This window comes from Furipterus horrens, unplaced genomic scaffold (genome assembly GCF_987537825.1).
Source record: "Furipterus horrens unplaced genomic scaffold, mFurHor1.1.pri manual_scaffold_2, whole genome shotgun sequence".
Classification (NCBI taxonomy): Eukaryota; Metazoa; Chordata; class Mammalia; order Chiroptera; family Furipteridae; genus Furipterus; species Furipterus horrens.
Window position 1 is genome coordinate 199,819,912 of NW_028327172.1, and position 23,029 is coordinate 199,842,940.

The following is a 23,029-nucleotide window of genomic DNA, read 5'->3' on the forward strand; positions in this document are numbered from 1 at the left end:
TATTTCATTCTGGAAACTCATGGATGTGAGTGTCCCAGATTTGGGTATTATTCTAATTATTAGACTCAGGTTTCAAGAAATTGTTTATTCTTAATCTTATAGTGCATTCTCTTTATTAAGCTATAAGAGAATAAAATTTCACTAACTAGGTTGAAATATAAGGTAAAGCTTGTTTTAAAGAAAAGTAATCCACAGGCCCTCCTAATGAAAATTTTTTATCATGCTAAAGTATAGAAACTAGACAAAGGCTTTTGGAAAAGGTGTGCATTTCATTGCCTATCTGCTTAAATGTTATTGTGTTCAGTTATGTCCTTACTATAGCATCTGAGAAAATTTATTTTTGTCATCAGCTGTCCCAACTTATAGCCAGTTTTCATTATGACATTCGAATGTTGGACTGTTATATATTATTGCACTGCAAATTATCTTATAAATTCTACAGTGAAAGTTAATACTAAACATAGTTCTAACTGTACTGTTTCACATAGGTTAAAATTCAAGGAAAATATTTGAGGTAATAATAATTAGAAACTAGGACAGCATCCAAAAAGGTATTTTCATGGAAAATCCAATACAAATCCTGATTAAAACCTAACCAAGCAAAACACTGCCGATTACCTGGATTCCAATTAAATGTGACAAATGAATACTTGACAGGTTTCAGTTCCAATTCTATTTATGTCAGGATGACCCATTCATACTGAAAATGAAATTACCAGAATTCAAGCAATACTGTTTTGCTAGATGGACGTCTGAAAACTTGGACCTAACCAAACGCACTCAAATGTCAGCTGCTACATTTGGATCACCGAAAGTGAATCACATCTCCTTTCGTCATTAACTATAGATTAGGACTAACATGAATCACAGCTAGCAGATGACAAATCATTATGTAAACTCTGAATTTCAAGCGTCAGTCACATATAAAATCTGGAAAATCAGTTATATTATGATGGTGCTTGCTGCTGCCATGACTAAAAACATGGTTATAAAAAATAACTAAAAGCCTTTTCTTTTTTTTGGTAAGTGTTTCCTAATAAACTTTCTAGTCTCATCAAGCTCATCTGGTAAGTTTTCCGTGACATATATGTTTCCTAAAAGTAACTAATGCATGTTTGTCATATATAATTATGCTTACTATTCATCATTTCTTATTTTAAAGACACTGAATCTCTTTAAACTAAAAAAACAAAACAAAAATTAAACACGATTATAATGCCAATGATACAAAGTTTTTTTTTCTGTTAATACAGTTTACATCAAAAATTAATTATTCATTATGTTGTTTACATTGAGACAAGTACTTTTCAAAACAGAAATAAAATTATATGGTATCATCAAAATGCAATCACAGATATAGTAATGCCCTTAAATTGATTAACCTGCCTTCATAGGTGTGTGCATGTGCATGCATGTGCATATATAAAATAGTATGGCAGTATTTTAAATTTAAGGTTTAATTTTGTGCGAAGCTATCAAACATATTTGCCTTAGATATATATTCATAAGCATTGCAATTCATATCAAATATTTTATACTCATTAAAAAATACTAGTCAATTTTTAAAAACCATACCCATCCACATAAGCACACTACCATACACACAGATAAGCATGCCCTTATAGCCTTAAGGCAAAATGCCACTCAAACTCTAGATAATTAATCAAGAGGGATTATCAATCATCAGACCCTGATATCATATCTTATCACCCAGATAACAATGTGGAAAAATAATTATTTAACATTGTTCAGATTAACAGTAATTTCACTTGGGGTTACTTACATATTACTCTCTAATGTTGAATTTAATATTAATAGGTAAACTTCCAGAAAAAATCAGTTTCTCCTGCATTACTATAATTTGCATATCACCACTAGGGAAAAACTGGTATATAACAAAAAGTTACAATGTCTTATTCCACTTGGGGGATGGAATGATGAAAGATAAATTAATTTTAAATTTTCATGGGATAGAATATATGTGGTTCCCTTACTTCCCCTACATATAATCTCTTTTTTGTATTGAGATAATAATAAGCTTAGTAAGAAATTCACCATTCCATTATTAAACACAAACCAATTCCTCACTTATTAGCTAAAATTCCCCCCAAAAATTTCATCAATTAATTGTCTTTGAGATTATAAACAAATGTATAAAGTTTTATAGGTACTATTTGTAATCTTAATCTGAAAACTTAAAGCAAAATGTATATAAAGCCAATTTTTGTGGTAATTATGAGAATCATCTCATAACGGGATAAGGATATAAAGTATTATTATCTGCTTTCTTCCCGTTTCTTTGCACAAAAGTGAGTAAAATCTTGTAGTTAAGTGAGAGGGGAATTCAAATAGCATTTATGATACACTTTTGAGAACAAGATAATAATGTTCTCCTTCTTGACTCCATTTCAGCTACCACTTGAAAGGAAAGGTTTGAAAATGCTTTCCTAAATACCTAGGCAAAGAGTAGAGTGAAGTTTGTTTACTGCCATTTCCTTTCACTAAGACTGGATAGTTACAATCGAAGAAATAGTTGCATGACAAAAATGAAGAGAAGAAAACAATAACACAATACCTTTCTCAAACTGCTATCATTTCAGTATTATGCACTAATTTAGTTTTTTGGTTTTTTTCATAACAGGTATTACTCTTATTTGTAAATGTGTTTATTTCTGAAAGGCTCTTTTAACAATGGTGCATTTTATCTATAAAATTATGTTTCTTTATTGGACATTTTTGTACTTTAGGAAATATTTATTATTTCAGAGAGAATAGTTTTAGTGTCAGCTACTTTATTGTGGTTTTAGTCTAACCTTCACGAGTCTACTTATTACGGCTCGCTAGCGTGATTATGTGTGTGGATGTTGTGTTTGCCCCTACCATTTTCCATATGCTCTGCCTCACCAACACTGCCATCCGGCGTGGTCCTTTCATAGTTGTCCTCTGGGAGTGGAAGGGCACCCAGTCTTGGCCCTGATGAACTCTTACTGCTTGGTGTTTCTGACTCCTCCAGCCCGCTGTCATAGCAACTCTGCAGTGACCCCTGATGTGGGTCCTGAGGCTGACTCACAACAGAAAACGTCACTCTACGAAATGGCTGTAAAAGAAAAGATTCTGAATGTCACTAAGGTATAAGATTGTACATGATCTTATTAAAAAATACATAAATTACATACATTAAGGTCTACTGACAACTAATTCAATACAAAATGGTTAATATGATATGTTGAAGGTTATTTGGTTAACTCTCTATTAGCCAAGGCAATGCTTAGAACTCAGATTTTATTATGCAAAAGCTCAAATTTCCTTTTCTGAAACAGAGATAGGAAACAGCAATTTCACTAAAACACACATCTAAATCTATGTTAGTTCCACATATTCAATCTTTTTCTGTTCTGTACTCTTCACTTCAAATATGCTTTTCACAAATAGACTCTATAAAAAACAAGGGTCAGTGATTCAGGAAAGCAAGAAATATTGAATTAATCCATTGTAAGAAGAATTAATTTTTAAATAATTTCCCATATGATATAATGGTTTAAAAGTGAGTGTTCTGATAGATGACTTAAACTATAATGGTACAGCTGATAAATAGGAATTTAGATGCAGTGTTAGGAAACAGGAATACATTTCTTGCTTCATTCATATTAAAAGTATTACCTATCGACCTTGAAACTTTAAGGGTAGTGTTGCAATAGTACATGAAAGTTTTTTCTTAACCAGGGAATGGAGAACTAAAAGAGTTTAATTGCATGTGCTTTCTATTTCTATAATTTGTTCTAAAAAAAAAAATAACATCATGTACAGCCTTTACACTGGATTTAAAAGTGTTGAAAATCTTTATCTAATTTGGACCCCACACTGACCATGATACTGACGTTGGCTGGACTGAAAGTTTACTATGCGTGGAATTTACATGTTATTGTAACTATAAAATAAAACAAAAAGTAGGTTCATTTAGGGAACAAACTAATGTCATGCATCAACAATGTTGCATACATAACATTAAAAATGATATAAAAATGATTGTGATATCTATCTCAGGTTATTCATGGCAATAGTTGGGGCCATTAACTCCTTGTACGGTTTTAAAATGCATAAATGTATAGATTCTTAACCTATAATTTATAGTTCCTTTTCATTATAAAGTTTAACACTAATGCTGTCAGAAAATATGTAAAGAACATTTTTTGCACTCTTATAACTTGAATGCTAATGGTAAAAACTAATTTTAAAACTGGGACCAGTAGAATTTTTTTAAATGTTAAAGATTATAGACACATGCTAAATTATTAAAGGGAAGTCTAAGAAGAATTGTGATATTTTCTCCAAATTTATCAGCTGGCTTTGTTAAAGACAAACACAGGTTTCTACAAACTTTCCCTTTATTTTGGTTCAGATAGAAGATTGGCTAAGAACATTGTCCCATTATTATTTGTAACCCAGCACCTCAAGTTACTTGTAGTATACAGTCATTATAAAATCTTCTTTTGCAGTCTAGGTCAAAAGTCAAACTTGTAGAACTGTTTTAATTTTTTTGTAAAAGAAAAACATTTATCTCACATTCTCTTCTTCATACTGTTTCATGAATTGGGACTAAAGTTTTTTTAAAACACTTAAAAAATACTTCTAGTACAAACAACATACAATTTCCTGCAATAAATTCCATTAAAAGAAACAATATCTTTACTTTTGTTAATAATTCTTATATTTATTTACAGTTGTGTGATTGTGATATTTTACTGAATATCTAAGTAACTGTAGAAATCACTTTCTATTTATGATGCTTTATCTTATGTGTACACATTTTCTTTTTTTTTCTTTTCTTTTTTTCATGTATCATTCCCAGTTGACTGCAAACTATCTCTGGTACATTTTCTGTTTTCAATATCACCTTGGAAATGAGACCACTGAGTGTCCTAAAACCACAATGTTCTGTATGCAGAAGAATAGAAGATGCTTACCAAAGTATACACCACCAAACAATGCTATTTTAATGACAATGCTGAATTTAGAAATGCACGCCAAGAGTCATTGAGACTTAACTTGCAGACATAGAAATGACATATATATATAGATATGGAGGGTGGAAAATCAAATTCTATTTTAATTAGTCTCAAATCCTTTAAAATCAGTCTTCATTTTCAAGGAATTTCAAATTTTATAAGGAAACCCATAATTTTTAATTATAAATTGAAAAAAGGAAAATTAATCAGAAATTGAGAAATGGTATTTCATTTTCATACACAAACAGAAAAGAGGGTGATATTTGATGCTTAAATGTTGGTTCCACCAAAAATAATGATAGGATAATGGAGACACAGGTGACAGGCTATGCTTGCAATGAATGACAAAGGTCAAAAACAATGTAATGATTTTTCTGTAATGTATTATATAATAACTAGAATGAATCTCTCTGTGCACTTTATTTTCTTAATTTCCTACCTTATTTTGACTGTGAATACTTTACACTAAATATTTTATGTCCCACATTAAATTTAATGATGGAAGGAAAATGTTTTAATTTTTAAAAATACTGATATATATATACTTATATACTAAAAATACGAATATACTAAAAATACTTCGATTCATGAATGTTTCCTTTTTGTACAAAATATTTTATTAAAAGTAATATGTGAATAAATAAAAAATAATTCACAATAAAAATTTTAAGCAGAGTATCACCCAATGGATCATAAACTACCCCGTCAATCATTTGTATTTGTTTTTAAAATACCTCATTAGAATTCTATAGTACAATATCAGCATTGTATTACTATCCCTTAAACTATTTTGATAATTTTTAATAAAAAAAATTCATGTGGAAAACTTTTTAAGTTATCAATATGAACCAAATTAGTACAGAATCCTAAATCCTCAATTCTGCAAGAGGTAAGCTTTAATTTCAATAGTAAACCAGACATTTAAATTTAGATAGATAGATGATAGCTAGACAGTCAAGCATTTCATCATCCTTCATCATCTGGTTAGGTCTATTGAGAAAATAGGTTTTACAGAAAAAGTTATAAAACAGAATTCATATTATTTTTATATTCCAGAAGTATTGATTAACCCAGAAACATAATGTCCCAATTGTGTGATGAGAGAATAAGTTACATTATACATGTAACTGTCATTTTGTTAATCACAGATATTCTGAATTAGAGTGATTTAAGTGGTCATTGTTACTCTTAGACGTGCCTTTGAATGACCGCGAGCTCTTGTGAAAAAGCATAATGCCAGACCAGTCACACAGTGAATCAGTGTTCATGGTGGGGCTGGATGTCAGTGGTTTATAAGGTCTCCCAGGTGATGAGAAGGCAAATAGAGGGAAGAGAACCCTACAATGGAAAGAATGTGTGAGAAGAGGATAAACTGACCCCGGAAAGTAGCTGGTCCCCAAAGTGTCCACAGAATTTCCCTAGGAAGTCAATAGAACCATGGTTCCATCTCAAGATGCCAAAGTACAGACATAAGACATATAGTGACCTGAGGTGTCTGAAGCTTTGTATTGTTCTGTCTATGGCAATACCTGATTCCATGTCCTACCCAAGCAAACTGGACTTTCTAGAAGAGAAAAAAGCAGAAGAGCTTGAAGAAGAGTGCCAGCCTTTTGAAAACTGAATGAGTTATGAAACATATACGTCTTCAAGAAAATTCTCCCAAAAATTCTGAGAGGGATGGGTGTAGGAACTGTAAATAGAAGAGAGAAGAAATAAAATATTTTATTTAGGCAAATGAATGACCTAATTAAAAGGGTGAAGTTGATGACAGCTGAAAATTCTTGACAAAAAGCAGTTTAAAAAACTGTTGAAGGCAGAGATTATGCTAAAAAAAACAGAGTGAACTGTGGAGAGACAGTAAGGAGAAGGGCCAGCAAGACCTGTGCGGGTGTCTGGATTCAGCCATCACTTCGCCGTACCGCCAACTGTCTTGGACCCATTATGGGTTTCAAGGACGGTCCAACAAAGCTTCTACACATTTAAGAGATTAAATCTTATAGCTATATAAAAACAGACAAAATACAGTATGATCAAGTTTCTAATAAAAAGAGGTACAAAAAAGATGATGAGAAACCTGCTTAGGAACTTAGGGTAGGCACTACAAAGGGGAGGTTTGGCGGGTGAGACTTCTAAATGAAGTTTTATAGTTAATATATATTGGTGGGTTGACTATAGATTCCGTAATTTGGGTCAGAAGCAAATTATAAAAACAAGGTTTGGGAGGAAAACCAGGTCACTTGAAACCTAAAAGCCAAGGAAACCAAGAAGTTCTGGAAAGAAAGTAAATCTTATATGACCAAAAGCATCAGAGACATGGAGAAGGATGCTGACTACCATATGCCTATTGGATCCAGCCATTAGATGTTCATTGCGGCTGTGAAATCTCTAAACTCTAAAGAACAATTCTGGATTAGACCAAAGGAAGTACAAAACCAACATGTAAACATATGGAGAAAAGGAGAAAGTAGAGTTAGACTACTAATTTTAAAAATATGACGTATAAGAGAAGTAGAGTCACAGTTAAAAGGAAAAGATTTGTGTTAATTGCTTGATTTATTTAACTGTATTTTCTGTCTTTCTTCGTGGTATTGAAAAAATTGCTTTAAGGTAAACATATTTTTAAAGATTTTATTTATTCATTTTTGGAGAGAGGAGAAAGGAGGGAGAAAGAGGGAAAGAAACATTGATGTGAGAAACAGCGATCGGCTGTCTCTCTCACGCCCTCAACTGGGGACCTGGCCCACAACCCAGTCATGTTCCCTGAGTAGGATTTGAACCAGCAAACTTTCGGTCTGTAGGCCAGAGCTCAATCCACTGAGCCACACCATCCAGGGCTGCTTTAAGGTAACTATTTGAAGATGCAAGCAAAAAGGAGTGCCTCATAACATAAAGTGGTTGGGGAAGGAAAATATCAGAGAAGTTAAGTGAACTAAACAGAATTAAAAGATAAATTAAAAATAAAATTAGAAAAGTAAGGTAAATAGTATATGTTGAGGAAACCCAAGCATGGGTATGGGTGTGTGTGTGTGTGTGTGTGTGTGTGTGTGTGTGTGTGTGTAATGAGACAAAAGAGTATATTAAAAATAACAGAAAGAGATTCTATTCCAAGCAGCTCTACTGATTCCCTGTTGACCTCACACAAGTTAGCTGACCATTGGTTCTTATGCCTTAGGCTCAGGGTCTGTAAAATAGAGATAATAATATGTGCCCCTTGCAAACTTAAATTCCCCAAGAAATAATGAGATAGTTTATTAAAAGAGCCTTCAGCACCCTCAAAGACATATACTATAAAAGGTATCATACCTCAGGCCACAGCTATACAGCTATATAACTAGAACTACATTTTCAGTTTTTTTTTAATTAAAAAATGCATTACTGGCCCAGTAATTCATAATGTTTCTAAAATAATTTTTAAAAATCATATGGAATCTCAAACCTAATTTTCCTATTAATACACTGTTTCTATTGTTTTTAACTACAAATTGTTTGTAAAACAAATATGTACATACATTAACACATGTATTTCAAAAATTATCTGAATCTAATCATTTAGTAAGCATGAACATTCTTGTAATCGATTAGTTTAGAGTGACATTTACCAACTACTTTCTTATTTCATTATAACACACTGGAGACTTTCACTTCAAGACACACCTTGCTATGAGAAGTTTCCAGATATTTTAGAGGTTGTTACACACATATTAAAAGGTACCTCCAGTGACTATGTAATCGCTGCAGTATTGGAGGTACCTTCATCATCACCCTAGTTCCCAAATGATGGAAATGCATTACAGTCAACATTAATTTAAACTACTGTAGCCTGGGAAGCATCATTCTCCACTCTTAGTATAATTTTATGTGATTTACATTCTGGAAATGTAGAGGTCACTTAAGGAGTCGGGCAGAAGTGTTTATGGAGAGGATCTCTGCCTTCTATTTTTGCACTCATGTTGTGGGTGGCCGTGAGGACACTGCCTCTTCCTGTCCTTCCCTCTCATTGGAAATTCTGATGACACCAAGGTAGGGATGTGTGACTGCAATAATCATTTCCATATACAATTAACCTCATATCCTTGTAAAGACAAACATAACAAACAAGAATTTTTTCAATGGGATGCTGTGGGGTGTATAAAGTTTCATATTCAATAAATGCATTTGTTCGTTAATTTTTTTTTTCCTGAAAAAAGTGAGAAGATGCTGATAGCAGTGTACTGGGGAATTTGGGACCAGAGGAAAGACAGCCTGCTTAGATGAGGAGGGGAGTTAGAATATATTTGGATTACAGAAATAAAGTTTGTGTTCTAATGACATTATTTCAAGGGATAAGACGTGTATAAAGGGAAAATGTGGTGAGCATTTGATGTATTATTGTTTTTTATAAAACTGCATTTCCGTTCTTCATCATGTAAATCACCCAAGAGTAAACCTAAACTTAGGCATTATTGCAGGTGTAGAGGTCACTTCAAATATGTACTATCAGCCAGATTTCCTCCTGCTCTTATTCAGAGGGTTCAAGGAAAGTTAAAATCACACATTTCAAATTCATTACAGGACTGAACAGTTTTCTAACAAGTGATTTTTAAAAAGTATCTAAAAAGCTGATTTCCAACTGAACTACAATCATGACAGCTGCCTCATTTTGTTATTTTATCTTGCAAATAGTCTTTTTTTTTTATTTTACAGAACCATATAATCACCTTTTTTTCTAAAAATACTGATATAATAGCACATACTATATATAATCTGCACCATTCAGGAATTTAATTTTTAAATTAACATCAATATGCTATTCTGTTTTTGGAATACAATCATTGCCAAATAGGTGTTACATTTCCAAGTGCTATTTTTAAAAATGTTGTCACTGAGTTTATTTATAGTTGTTAGGAAAAGCAATAAAGACAAATGCATATTGAAATATACAAATAACAACACCTTTATTTTTGTACATTTTTAATCCTCACCAAGGATATAGTTACTTGATTTTTAGAGAGAGAAGGATAGACACAGAAAGAGAGGAAGTGAAAGACATTGATAAGGATAGATACAAGACAGATATATTAAAGTATGCCTCTTTATGGCATATAATATTTGCTTTGTGGTGTGATGTTTACTTTTAAAAAATTTCTCACCAGAGGATACGTTTATTAGAGAGAGAGAGAGAGATTGAGGTGAGAGAGAAACACTGATTTGTGACTCTCCTATGTGCCCTGACCAGAGACTAAACCAGAAACCTAAGTATGCACCCCTGACTGGGAATCAAACCCACAATCTTTTGTGAACGAGATGCTCCAACCTTTTAATCTAACTGTTAAGAATAGATAAGCCGTGGCCAGGTTGCTTAGTTCACTGGAACATCAACCCACACACCAAAAGACTGTAGGTTCCATCTCTGGTCCATCTCTGGTCAGGGCACATACCTAGGTTGCAGGTGTTGTCCCTGGTCAAGGAGCATATGAGAGCATTTGGGAGACAACCACTCAATGTCTGTCTCATATCTCTCTCTCTCTCTCTCTCAAGTCAATAAACATGCTCTTGGATGAGAATTTTTTTTTTTAAGTAAACATCACATCACAAAAGCAAATATCATGTCCCCTAAACAGACATACTTTAAAATACCTGTGTTCCATCTATTATCATTAGCAAAATCTTCTAAGTTATAACCTGCACAATGAAACTGTAATACACATGGATTGCTTTATCTCTTAAGGCAGTGGTTAATTTTAGAAAATAAAAAAATAAACCTATAGAACTTTGGGAATATCATATTACACACAGTATTTACAGTAAAAGAGAATACCGTGTCAGGGTGAGAGTGCAGAAATTTTCCCCTTGGGGCCCATTCCATATAACCCAATGACACGGCATTTACAGGGACTTTGTTTGCAAGAGGATAGGACCCTGAGGATGCCATAGGAAAGAACTTCAGGTTAAACGCCTTTCCTTATTGAACACTGTTCTGTGTCTTACAGACAACTTTATTGGGAACTTTAAATGTGCACCTTCCTTTTTAGCTTCAATAGTTTCTCCATAAATCTTCTTATCTGGAACTCACATATAGCTGTCTCAGTCACATCAATTATTTCTGAATGAGCTGAAAAGACTTTTTTATTTTTTCCAATTCACTCAGTTACGTCCATCAAGCAGACTTCTAAAGACTCTCTGTGTCAGTCATAAAGCACGAAACAGTCACGGAGAAGAACACTGCAGTATTCTAAGAGCTGCATTTTATTTTTAAAGAGGAGCAAAGACCATGAGATCTTTCCTTGCAGATGAACTGGTACTTGATTCTGCAAACATTTTCAACCGGTGTCAGTGGCTACTGGACAAACATATCTAGGATTCCAGAGTGCATTAGTTGGACTACGTCTGGCAGAACCTTCAAACAAACTTTAATCAGGTCTTTTAACTTTTCAGGGGTGTCTTCCTTTGTTGACAGACATCTCAAGAGTCTCCCTTACTTCAAACTGCACTTCCTTCTTTTAAGTCAATAGTAGATGAAAGAACATTAAAAAGAAGCATGTTGAGACATTTTGATTAATTAAAACACTAATTTGGGGAAAGAGTAGTTAAATAACTATTTCTTTTGACATGTATGTAATTATATTTTGACATATTTGTTCACAGCTGTACTTCAGAAACTAAGAATGCAGGTGATACTTTATAGTTCTTAGTCCAGGAGATTATAAATTATTTAACACTGCAAAAGAACAATGATGACAATATAAAATATTAATTATTATATCCTGAGCAAATGCTATCATTTTACATATGTTGCTATTTCTTCGTATGCTATCCCTATTAGGTCATATTAATATTCTGATTTTGCAACTTAGGAATAATAATACATTTCAATATTTAAACTACATCAATAACTACTCTAACATAATAATACAAATGAGTTTCTTATACTTTCACCCTCATGAAAAATATCATGAAAAAAATAGCTGAAGCTTTAAATTCTTAATAATGTACACAACCATGCTTTAAAAGTAGATATTATGCTTTAAAATACATATTGTGGGGCCTCCATATTGTGGTCACAATTGCTGGGTCTATTTTTCGCTCCTTTTGCTAACCTCTATGAAACTCAGTTAAAGACTGGCAAACTTTTTCTTTAAAGGACAAGAAAGTAAATATTGTAGGTCACAGCTCTCTGCCACAACTACTCAACTCAGCTGTTGTAGTACAAAAACAGTCATTGATGATATAGTTAAATAAGCATGGCCAAGTTCCAATAAAACTTCATTAATGAAAACAAAATTTTGAATTTTTATATAATTTTCCCATTCTGTGAAAATTGTTTAATGTTTTTCAACAGTATAACACTGTAAAAAATCAAATATAAAAATATAAATTTCTACTGTATTAATATTTTTAAATGTTATGTGGACATTTCAACTAGTATATAAAGTCCTCATAAACGGTGTTTTTCCATTATAACCCTATTTCAATGACAGTACCTTGAAAATAGTTTATATTCAATTGCCACTTACTAATATATTTTGATATTTCTTGTTCTTTTGGGAAATAAATTTCAACTGGGAAATCTGGAAACTTGTATTCAAGTACAGACTTTGATATTAAGTGTTAAATCCAGGGAAAAAATTAATCTTTCAGCTCTAGCACCTTCAACTTTAAAATAAAGGAGTTATAGCTGATGATATTTAATATCTTTTTAAGTTGCTTAATTCTCTGAAACTAAAAAACCTGGTGTGTTGGATCGGGGAATGAATCGTTGAAGTCAATAATTTAAAAGTTGACTTTGCTTACCCATTAAGAAATTGCTTAGTACATCACATGGCATAGCAAATATTAATGCATTTTGGAATGCCTTTACTTATAAAACAAAGACCATGAACAAAAATATGCATAATAATCAAACATTTTAGGCAATTACTTTAATGAAAGGTTACCACAATGGTGAGATACCCTCAGGCTTACCATCTCTGTTAAAAAGTAAAAACATTTTCCAATGTCAGCTCCATGGAATAAGCTTGTCTAAATATCCCCTAACCTCTGAAACCACCTTTTCTGTGATTCCTTCTTTGACTCCGCCGCAGAAAACTGTTCATAGAGTTCCCACTGTGTGCTAGAGGCTGAGAGTCCTTATTCATCTCTCAAATGTATGATTCCAACAGCAGAAGTTAGCAACGTTGGTATGAAATACCATGGTGAAAGCATGTTGGAGCATGATTGGATTTCACCTCCCTGTTCATTTTAGACCCTACATAGTCCCCTGTAAGCTTCTGTGTTCCCATGCACAGAGAAACAGGAAGGCAAAGGGAGTCCTAGTTAGGGAAAGAGAATATTGACAGGCAACTAATGAGAAAAATACACTCTTGGCTACGGCATTCAATCCAACAAAGATCTATTAAGCACTTGTTTTGTGCCTACCACTGTGCCGAAAAATCTACATGCTACAAATTCAAGCGTTAAGCTCCCTCGGCAAGTGTAGATTAATCGTACAAAAGCACTCACAGAATACAAGCAAGGTTTTTTCTTTTAGCTTCCTTTTTGCTATTGTGATAATCATCAAAAGCTCAGTTCACATGCTGCTCGGTTGCTTTGCATGACTACTCCTACACACCGACATCCAGAGGCAGCTGAATAAGGTCGATAAACCTATGTCTTAAACACTCAGCTGGAGCCAGTCTGCAGCAGTTCAAGGGAGCAATGCTGAAAACCAAGCGGAACTCCTACAAGACTGCCCAGGTTGCCAACTGCTAAAACATTAAAAAATCAACAAGTAAACAACAACGACGAGGACAAAAATAACCTTTAAAAAGCTACCTCCTAAAATGCATAGAAGCTCAGAAGCACAGGAAGGAACCTGCCTCGTAAGGACCTGAATTAATTCTCCCATAGTGAAGTAAATGAAAATGAAACATGCATTTTAGGACCCACTCAAAAGATGGTCCAGATTTTCTTTCCTTTTCTTTTTTTAGACATTTCATCTGAGCTTCACTGGTGAATTCTGTTTAGGCAACTACAGATGTTTAAAAATGTTGAGTTTTCATATTCTACGGAATGGAGGCTTCTATCCTTAAGAAGCTTCATCTGGTCTGGTTGGATTAAAATGTCTGGCAGGAACCAGGACAAATGGAGTAAGGCTCTGAAGTGTTAGTTAAGCCTTTATCATGGAACTACGTTGAAACCTAACTCCTGGGCCGGAATTTTCTGCTACCCAGGTGACCCATCTCTTCTGCCATCCCTCCTGGCTCACTTGTTCCATCTTACTTCTCTGCACTTGGTTAAAAAGAACTGACAGTGTCCACAAGGAAAAATGTATTCAACGCCCTGTATATGATAATTTTCATTACTTAGAGTCAAGTCAAATGACTCCAAAAAAATCAGTGAAAGTGGGAATGACAGGCAGAAATGGATTCCAGTGACGTCTGCACCCTAATTTCTGGAACCCATGAAGAGGGGACCTTGCAGGCATAGAGGCATTTAAGATTGTTTACAGAATTTGCTAATCAATTGAACTTGTATTATTGATAGATTATCTGGGTGGGCCCAATGCAAATACAAAGGTTCTTAAAAGCAGAAGGAGGGGGCAAAAAGGAGGTTAAAATGATACAATGTTAGAACTATACTGACCTTGGCTAGCATTGAAGAGAGAAGAGGAGGTCACATGCCAGGGAGTAAGAGTGACCTCTAGAAGGTATTAAAGGCAGGGAAAGAAGCGGTGATTTTCAACTTTTTTCATCTCAAGTCACACACAAACTAGTTACTAAAATTCTGTGACACACCAAAAATATATATATTTTTGCTGATCTGACACATTCTGATTTTGATGGATTTGCAAAAAAACTAATAATAGTAGTAATTACCTACCTTTGCTCAAAAGTGACTTTTTAAAAAAATCTGGCGCTTATACTCGTATATAAGGGTTTACAGTATCAAAAATTAACCACTCAGGTGCAATGCTATTATGTGAAGTGACCAGTAAGATGCAACTTTATTATATGACCTATATATGCCTGGTTCAAGACAGGGCATTCACACCAGACAACTCCTGTTGTGCAGTCAGGTTTTGTACTTTTTAAACATTCTTGCAGCACACTGGTTGAAAATTGCTGCTCTAGGGCTTCCAAAATAAATCCTACCTTACCAACACCTAGATATTAGCCCAGAGAGACCCATTTTGGATTTCTGCCTTCAAAAATTACAAAGCAACAAATTAGCATAGTTTTAAGCCATGAATTCTTGGTAATTACAGCAGCAGTGGGAAACATATACAGTAAGCATCGAGCCTGAGCTATGGTGGGGAGAAAAGCAATGTAGAGCATTTGGGTTTAAGCTTTACATTTATAAGAGGTTAGAGTCATCATTCAAATTTAAATTGGTGTTCCATTTCTGGATCACCCCATTGGAGGGCATTGAGACCTAGAATGTAATTCTAGTGATTATACTTATTCTATAAAACACTCATATATTGTGCTACTTATTTTATGTTGAAAGTGTTTAATAACTGTAAAGATGTTAAAGTAATATTTACAACCTTATTTTCATATTTATTATTCTTTTAATACAGTAAAAATACAAATAACAAACAAAATAAGCCAAAAAAACGAAGTAGACTAGGCCTGTGCTCACCTATCCATGTGGGGAAAATAACTTAAAATTTATATTTCAGTCCTCTCTTATCAGACAACTAATAAGTACTTGCAGAAACCCAGAATTTATTTTCCTGACATGAATTACATATAAAATGAATAAACTTGGTCCACTGAGTTAGTTCTTCTGAGCCACAACTCATCTTTTATAAATATAAATGATAATCTTTGCAATTTTAAGATGCAAGGAAGATCCTATTTGATCTTATAAGTGTAACAGATTTTATGTTATAGAGTGTTCTATAAATGATAATGGTGAATTGAGCTCCAAATTTTGTCTATAGGCCAAAGATTTAGGGAGCTAATATAGACATTAAAAAAAACATGAACTCAGAAGAAATAAAATTTTTCCACCACACTACCATTAAAATGAACCAAATTGACAATGAGTGTCTTGATTATCAAGAATAGCCTAATCTCACTGGAGAGAGATAATAAATCCTAATTGGTGTCTAACTGAAGTTATTATATTTGTAGATATTGCCTCTTGTCTGCTTCCTTCTCTCTTATTTCCACTCTATTTTATCCTTGAATATTAAAAAACATTTTAGGTGGATGGATTTGTGTATAAACACCAGAGTTTTTGAGAGGAATGAAGAAAAATAAATTCACCAAATAATACGTAAGCATGTTGGCATGTTATGATTCTTTAGGGAAATGAGAGCACTCACAACTTGACCCTAACACGAGAACACAAAAATAAATTTTATAAGTTAGAGCAGGTAGCCAGAAACACTGACTGAAGTCTAATTTATAGCCATAATTTGAAAGTGTAACCTAATTTAGCCAATATTTTGCATATATTATTTCAATATTAAGTGCCAAAAAAATAGTTTGATTCACTTACTGCCTCTCTGAGAAAAAAAGTTGAATTCTTAGGCATCTAGAAGAAAAGATGTTTTTAAATATGAGAGAAGAACAAGTAAATCGATGAAGAAATAACTGCATGGGACAATCATATTTTATTACCACTACTACTATTGGATTTTCTAAGCCTGCTTATATTTCATATTTAGAAAATACCTGGGGAGCCATATCTAAAACAATATATTTTTACTCTTTTTTAGTTTTTATCTTATGACTTTCTCAAGCCTCTGGTCTCCCCCTTCAGACACACATAAGTTTATATAGATTGTCATTTTTTACATATAACTTAATAGAGATCTCAATTTTCATATTAGAAGTACTAAAATGATAACACTTTGGGCACCCGTGGTTTCAGAATTCATTATAGCCTATTAAAATATTCAACTCACCAGTGCTTCTGCCCCTTAGATTTCATTATATGAATTCTATGTATTAAGAAATAACATTAACAATAAACCATGTAATTAAGTTAAATCTTGTACTCTGGTAGAAACAAAATTGTCTTGGCACCCCCTTTTTTTTTTTTTTAATGCTTAACTTCAGTTTTTGAATGATAACTGTTTATATTGGCAGGTTGTGAATGAACTAGAGATGCTGTATGTTATCTTCTTCAGTTTGACAGAGAACCCTGCAGTAAAACAAAGATACGTGGCTGAACAAGAGACTTACACACAGCAACAACTGATTGACAGAAATAGAAACCTTTCTAGGGAATAATCAGTAATCGGTAGCGAGCATTTCCCAGAACATATTGAAAGAAGGCAAAACTTCCTTAATAATATAGCTGATAGTGTCTGTACTTCCCCCTGGCTGGTTTGGCTCAGTGGATTGAGCGTCGGCCTGCGAGCTAAGTGTCACTGGTTTGATCTTCCAGTCAGGGCACATCAGAGAAGGAAAACTCTGACTCCAAAAAACCTCCGCTGCCTTGTGGCATACCTCTTCAGGGGAAAGGCTAAGGGAGTAAACCCCGACAGAAAATCCGGAGCCGGAGTCCCTAAGGCGGTTTGACGTTGTAGTCATCACCGGCAACTCCTGCGGCGCACCTGAACCCAAGCTGTATCGACTCCGTCTTTCCCTTGGACCCTTCAGCTGCGAAGAGAGGGGGGGTCTGCTGCATGGGCAACAGCAGACCCTCCATATCACCCTGCCCAGGCTCTGTAGCTTCAGCTTCACTGGAGAGGACACTCCAGCGTCATCGCAAGATGTCGATTCAACACGGGAGGAGACAGATACCGTGTCACTCCCGAGTCGGACTGCACAGCCATTCTCGGCGGTGCAGATAGACTCTTAAGAAGCTACACCATCGTACACCATCGTCTCTCGAGATGGACGGCTGCCGACGACGACGAGTGTCTGTACTTAAAATGCACAGTGACATTCCCTAAGACTCAATGATTGTTTACCATGTGTCCATTCTAAGCTTATAATGCCCACAGAAGAAACTTGCCCTCAGTCACACAGTTGCTTAGTGACCCACAGTTCAGTTCTCACTGAGCAACGACTTGACCTTAATTGAACCCTGAATAGTTGATAAACAGACAAGAAAACTTCTGCATATATTGACAAGAGCGCTGGTAGAACTTAACCATATTCTAACATAGACAGTCTTATTTAAAAGTAAAGGATCGTAGAATACATCCTCTGGTAAACAAAGGAAATTATTTTAGACACTTCTAATAAAGGATTTTCAGAGGCTCCCATAGCTGAAAAATTACATATTTAGATTTAAATCCCACTGGACACTATCTATAGTTTGTTGTTGCATTTAAGCCAACTGTAAAGGAAAAGATATATAGTTCACCTTTGACCATGAACACTTAAGTCATTTTCTTCAAGTCCAATAAACCTCCCGGCTTTGTTTTACACAGGTCAACTGTTCTCAACTCTGACTGCATATTTGAATTATTTGGGAAACTTAAAGAATATTGATGCTTGGACAACATCTCAAAATTATTTTGAGATAAGGCTTAGTATCTGTGTCAGCAGGGTTGAAAATCCACTCTGATCCTAAAATAAATGAGCAATCTCCCTAATTTCAACCTGCCAAGCTGACAGAAAACTCAGTGCCCAATACCATATTTTTACTAATCTAAGTGGAGGAGATAAATTTATTCATTCTTCTCTCTCTGTGGTTTTGGAGGTACCATTTCTGTTTTAATAATCTCATTATATAAATGGATTTTATCATAAAATATCTTAAATCCTTATAGAAGCAGACAACCTACATTTTGAAAACAATTACAGAAAAATTTAAAATGAATGTTCCTTTTATCTACTCTGGACAAAAATGACTTGGGTGTTTTATGTTGCTCCTCAACTAACAATTAGTTATGTTTGACTGTTGACAGCTTTACTTCTCATCATCATGTTTCAAATGTGTATTGCCATCCCTGACTTTATTTCCATGCAATCGTACACCAGTTCCTCCTTTAAAAGGAGGAAACCCAAGATATAATGGCCTCACTAGGTAACATTATTAAGCATTTCTAAAACCATGCCTTTACCCCCTCTTTTTCCTTAAGTACTTCTTATGCCAGATATTTTCACTTTCTTTTTCTCTCAAATACTCCAAGTCATTCACCTAACATATTGCATCAACCCTCTTGGACAAATGACTCATATGCTGTCCTGTGACTTCTGTGTACTGATTAACGAATACCCGTGGTCATGATAACCAGAGAGCTTGTGCATTGCCTTTTGCATGGTGTGGTAGTCCTCTCAGATAACACAGCATCTTTGCCTAATTCAAATACTTGGTGTCTGAAGGAGACCTCTCATGGGTGGCGTAAATTTTGAGAATTGAATATCTAAGGATTGAGAACATTTTGAGAAAAAAGATTGAACTCCTTAAATTATAAATACTTCATCTATTTTTATTTCAACTAAAAATACCACTGGACTTGCACTTGCTACCTAACTTTCCACATTTCAATTGCATTCTAAAATATTTCTTGGATCCCTACTTTGCTCACAGTTTTGCCATTCATGATCTCTATGATTCAAGACAGGATATGTAATTCCTCTAAGTCTCAGTTTCCTAATCTCTAATATGAGGGGAAACTGGGCATACTTACATCAAAGTTCAGCTAAAAGAATTAAGTTAGAAGGTCCAGTGAGCCGTAGTCTTTGTGTACATGACAGTCACTTAGGATATTGATGAATATTCAAAAGTTCTTTAGCCCACTTAAGAGACTCTGTTTATTTAGGGAAAAAGCAAATAAATAGTTCACTGTGATGCACACCAAAATTTGAAATCACTGATATAAACCACATAAAACACTGAGCATGTTATCTGTTCTATTATTATTACAATTGTTATTAACATTGACATTATTGTAGCTGATAATGAGATGCTCCTTATAGCTGGTCATAAAGTGGCAGCCAAGCCCACCCATTAGCAAGAAATGTAGTTATCACGAGAACCGATCCCCAGAATTGCAGTCATTCATTGCTCCACCCACCCTCACACACAAACAGGTGTATGTAGTTAAGAGTTCTGTTAAGATGGCAGAATATTAGAGTCATAGTTGAGTGGGTTCTAATCTAGAAAGATTCTGGGGAAAATTAAGGAGACAGATTTCAAAAGATTGAATCAATAGCAGAGGCAAATCCAAAGGAGGTCATCATGGAAAACACTAGACGAGTTGGCCCTGTCCTGGCAGACTTGTTCCTGCCTCTCATTGGCCAAAAGGCTCAAGTGAAGGTCATAGTCGATGAGCAATGTCCTACCTCACTCAGGGCAGGCTCAGGAGGCACATACATCGCATAATACAGCTTTAAGAAACTAGACATAACAAAGGCATGGGGAATTAGGCAAAGGGGGGTTATTTAAACAGAAACATCAATAAAAATGTGCATATAAAATGGACATTTCAGGAAGTCAAAATAAGGACAACTTTACCTTGTAAAACCTGAAATACTGTAATACTCCGAGGACTTTTTTTTTATAAAGTGAGCTTAGCTATATTCAAGTGGATGGGAACAATTTGCATTGTTCTAGATAATCATTCTCAAATCTATAGTGTAGAGAACGCTGGGCCAGTGGCCTTCCACACACAGAGGAAGCTTCATAAAACAATATTTTCTTGCCCTGGCCAGGTAGCTCCATTGTGGTTAGAGTGTTGTCCCAATGCATCAAGGTTGCAGGTTTGATCCCTGGTCAAGGAATATGCAAGTATCAACCAATGAATGAATAAATAAGTGAATAATTGGGACAACAAATCAATGCCTCTCTCTTATTCCACTCTCTTCTTTAATTTAAAAATGCTGGTTAAGATCTGATAAATTGAGTTTATAACCCATTACTAGGTCTTTATTATATCATGATAAAAGGTGCCTTTTATTAAAAATGGATATTTCAGCCCCACCTCTACCCCAAGATATGCCTTTAATGGTTCTGGAATTGGAGTCAAGAACATACATTTTATAAGCAACCTTGGTGACTCTGATGTCCAGAAATACTAAGTCTTACAAAGTTATAAACTGCCTTTAGCTATAGCCAATCTCACATTCTCTGACATCTTCCACCTTCTTGCTCCTGTATGCTTCTCTTCTGCTATAAACCAAAACCTTAGACCTGACTCAATCCCATGCCTGGCACTTTATTTAACAAGTGAATAAATGTAGGCCCTAAGTACCAGGAATAAATTAAAAACCCTTCAGATTTCACATCTCTTTTTCAATTCCTTCAAGTTTTATACTGATCTCAGAGTTCAACTCAACAAGAACTAATTTTTTAAAATGAAATAAACAAACACACACACACACAAGACAAAAAGCTTTCTCAAGTACAATTTATGATTTATTTCACAGAAAGTTTTTTCCCCTGGGATTACTTCTATGGTTAGAAAATAGGAATGTGTTAAACCAATTTAAATAAACTTTTATTGTATATTTATCTTACTGAAAATTGGAAAACTTAACTTCTCGGTTTTCTTATTAGGGTTCAACTACAAATGTACCTTTAGGGCCAAAGAAACATATTTCCAATGTACTTGGGAGATGCTTCAGTAAAGAAGACCATTACAGGACTAAGAGCTGATTACACTAAGCTGCAAAGATATTTCTTAAGAAGCTTCTATATTGGACTATTGGACTAGTTGGCTAAAATTTGGAACAAATTCTCAAATAAAACAAGAAGCAATTTGATTATCTTTCCCCTGGTATCACTACAGGAAAGTAAGTACAACTCATGTTATCTGTGTACAACATTGACATGATTTATTTCAGAGGATGATCAGCTATGTGTTTTGATTAGTTTAGCTTGACTGATTACACATACTCTCTATCATCAAGAAAAAAATTATTAACTCACAAAGCTTCTGTTAAGGAATTTAGGGATTATACGAGTCTATCTTTTTTTTTAAGTCTTAATCGATATAAATATATCCAATGAATATTTAAATCGACTAGCTTTGTATCATCTTATTAAAATGTTTATATGGCCCTGACTGGTGTGACTCAGTTGGTTGCGGTGATGTCCCACAGTCTGGGTTCTGGACAGAGCACATGCCTAGGTTGTAGGTTCGGGCCCCAGTTGAGGTGCATATGAAAGGCAATCAATTAATGTTTCTCTCTCACATTGATGTTTCTCTCCTCTCCACCCTTCCCCGCCCTCCCCCTCCTAAAATCAATAAGCATGCCCTTGGGTTAAGATATGAATGTTATTTTACATTAATAACTGAAAGAGATCATTATGTAGATTTAGAAATATTTTGTACTTGGAATTTCCTGAAAACAACCTTAAAGTATTCCACAAACACTTCAGCACAGACACAGAAAATATCTGATGTCACTGAACCACCTGTTAGGATTTAGTAGGCTTCAGCACTTACAAAACACTGGTGAATGAATAAAGCAACAAATGAGAACACAATTTTTAGATCTCATATCTTTAATGCCCTTTAAGTATTTACATTATCTCTTAACAAGAAGTGTGTGAGGTAATTTAGTGGTGAAAGTAAAGGACTGGTAGAGGGCAGGAGAGATGTGGGAAATGCTGACTCACCGTTCAAAGCACTCACGTGTCCCACTAAGGGTAGAGATAAGTGCCAACTGCAAATAATTTGTGTGGTTTTGCTTTTTTAAAATAGTATACAATGTCAGTTAGGTATTAGTATAAACTATATTAAGTATTTTGAAGAAATAAAACTTTATTTAAAACACTTTTTAAATTTTTCACTTCATTAAAATTTTCCACACAATTAGTCTGAATTCGTATTGTCTTACTGTATTTAATTCATAAAACTGCTGTCTAAATCTATACTGCAAAAAGGAAAAAAATAATAATTCTTTTCTCCAGCGATGAGGTAGTACTCTATATTAAAGTACAAGATAGTTGATAACATTTTTAAAAATATAGATTTGTTATTTTTTATCACCGTAGTGGGTTAGAACCCAAGGTGGGGGGCGGGGGAGTTTGCAGGAACAAAGTATTGAGAGTCGGCTCAGCTTTGGAATAGCAGCTCCAATCAACAAAAGCAATTAAGCTGCATTTGGAACAAATAAAATTTCAGCAAACAGCATTTTATATTTTTG

The 23,029-nt window shown here is 34.4% G+C and overlaps 1 protein-coding gene across 4 annotated transcripts in view; it reads right to left on the reverse strand.

The window, feature by feature from the left end:
• The window catches only part of PCDH7 (protocadherin 7), a 412,199-nt gene that overhangs the window by 215,877 nt on the left and 173,293 nt on the right, over positions 1-23,029 (reverse strand). For 3 of the 4 annotated variants that reach the window (XM_090266995.1, XM_090266997.1, XM_090266998.1), the window contains exon 2: positions 2,881-3,097. In XM_090266995.1, the coding sequence (XP_090123121.1) occupies positions 2,881-3,097 (217 nt within the window). The remainder of the gene's footprint in view (positions 1-2,880; positions 3,098-23,029) is intronic. The other variant, XM_090266996.1, reaches the window with a different exon arrangement.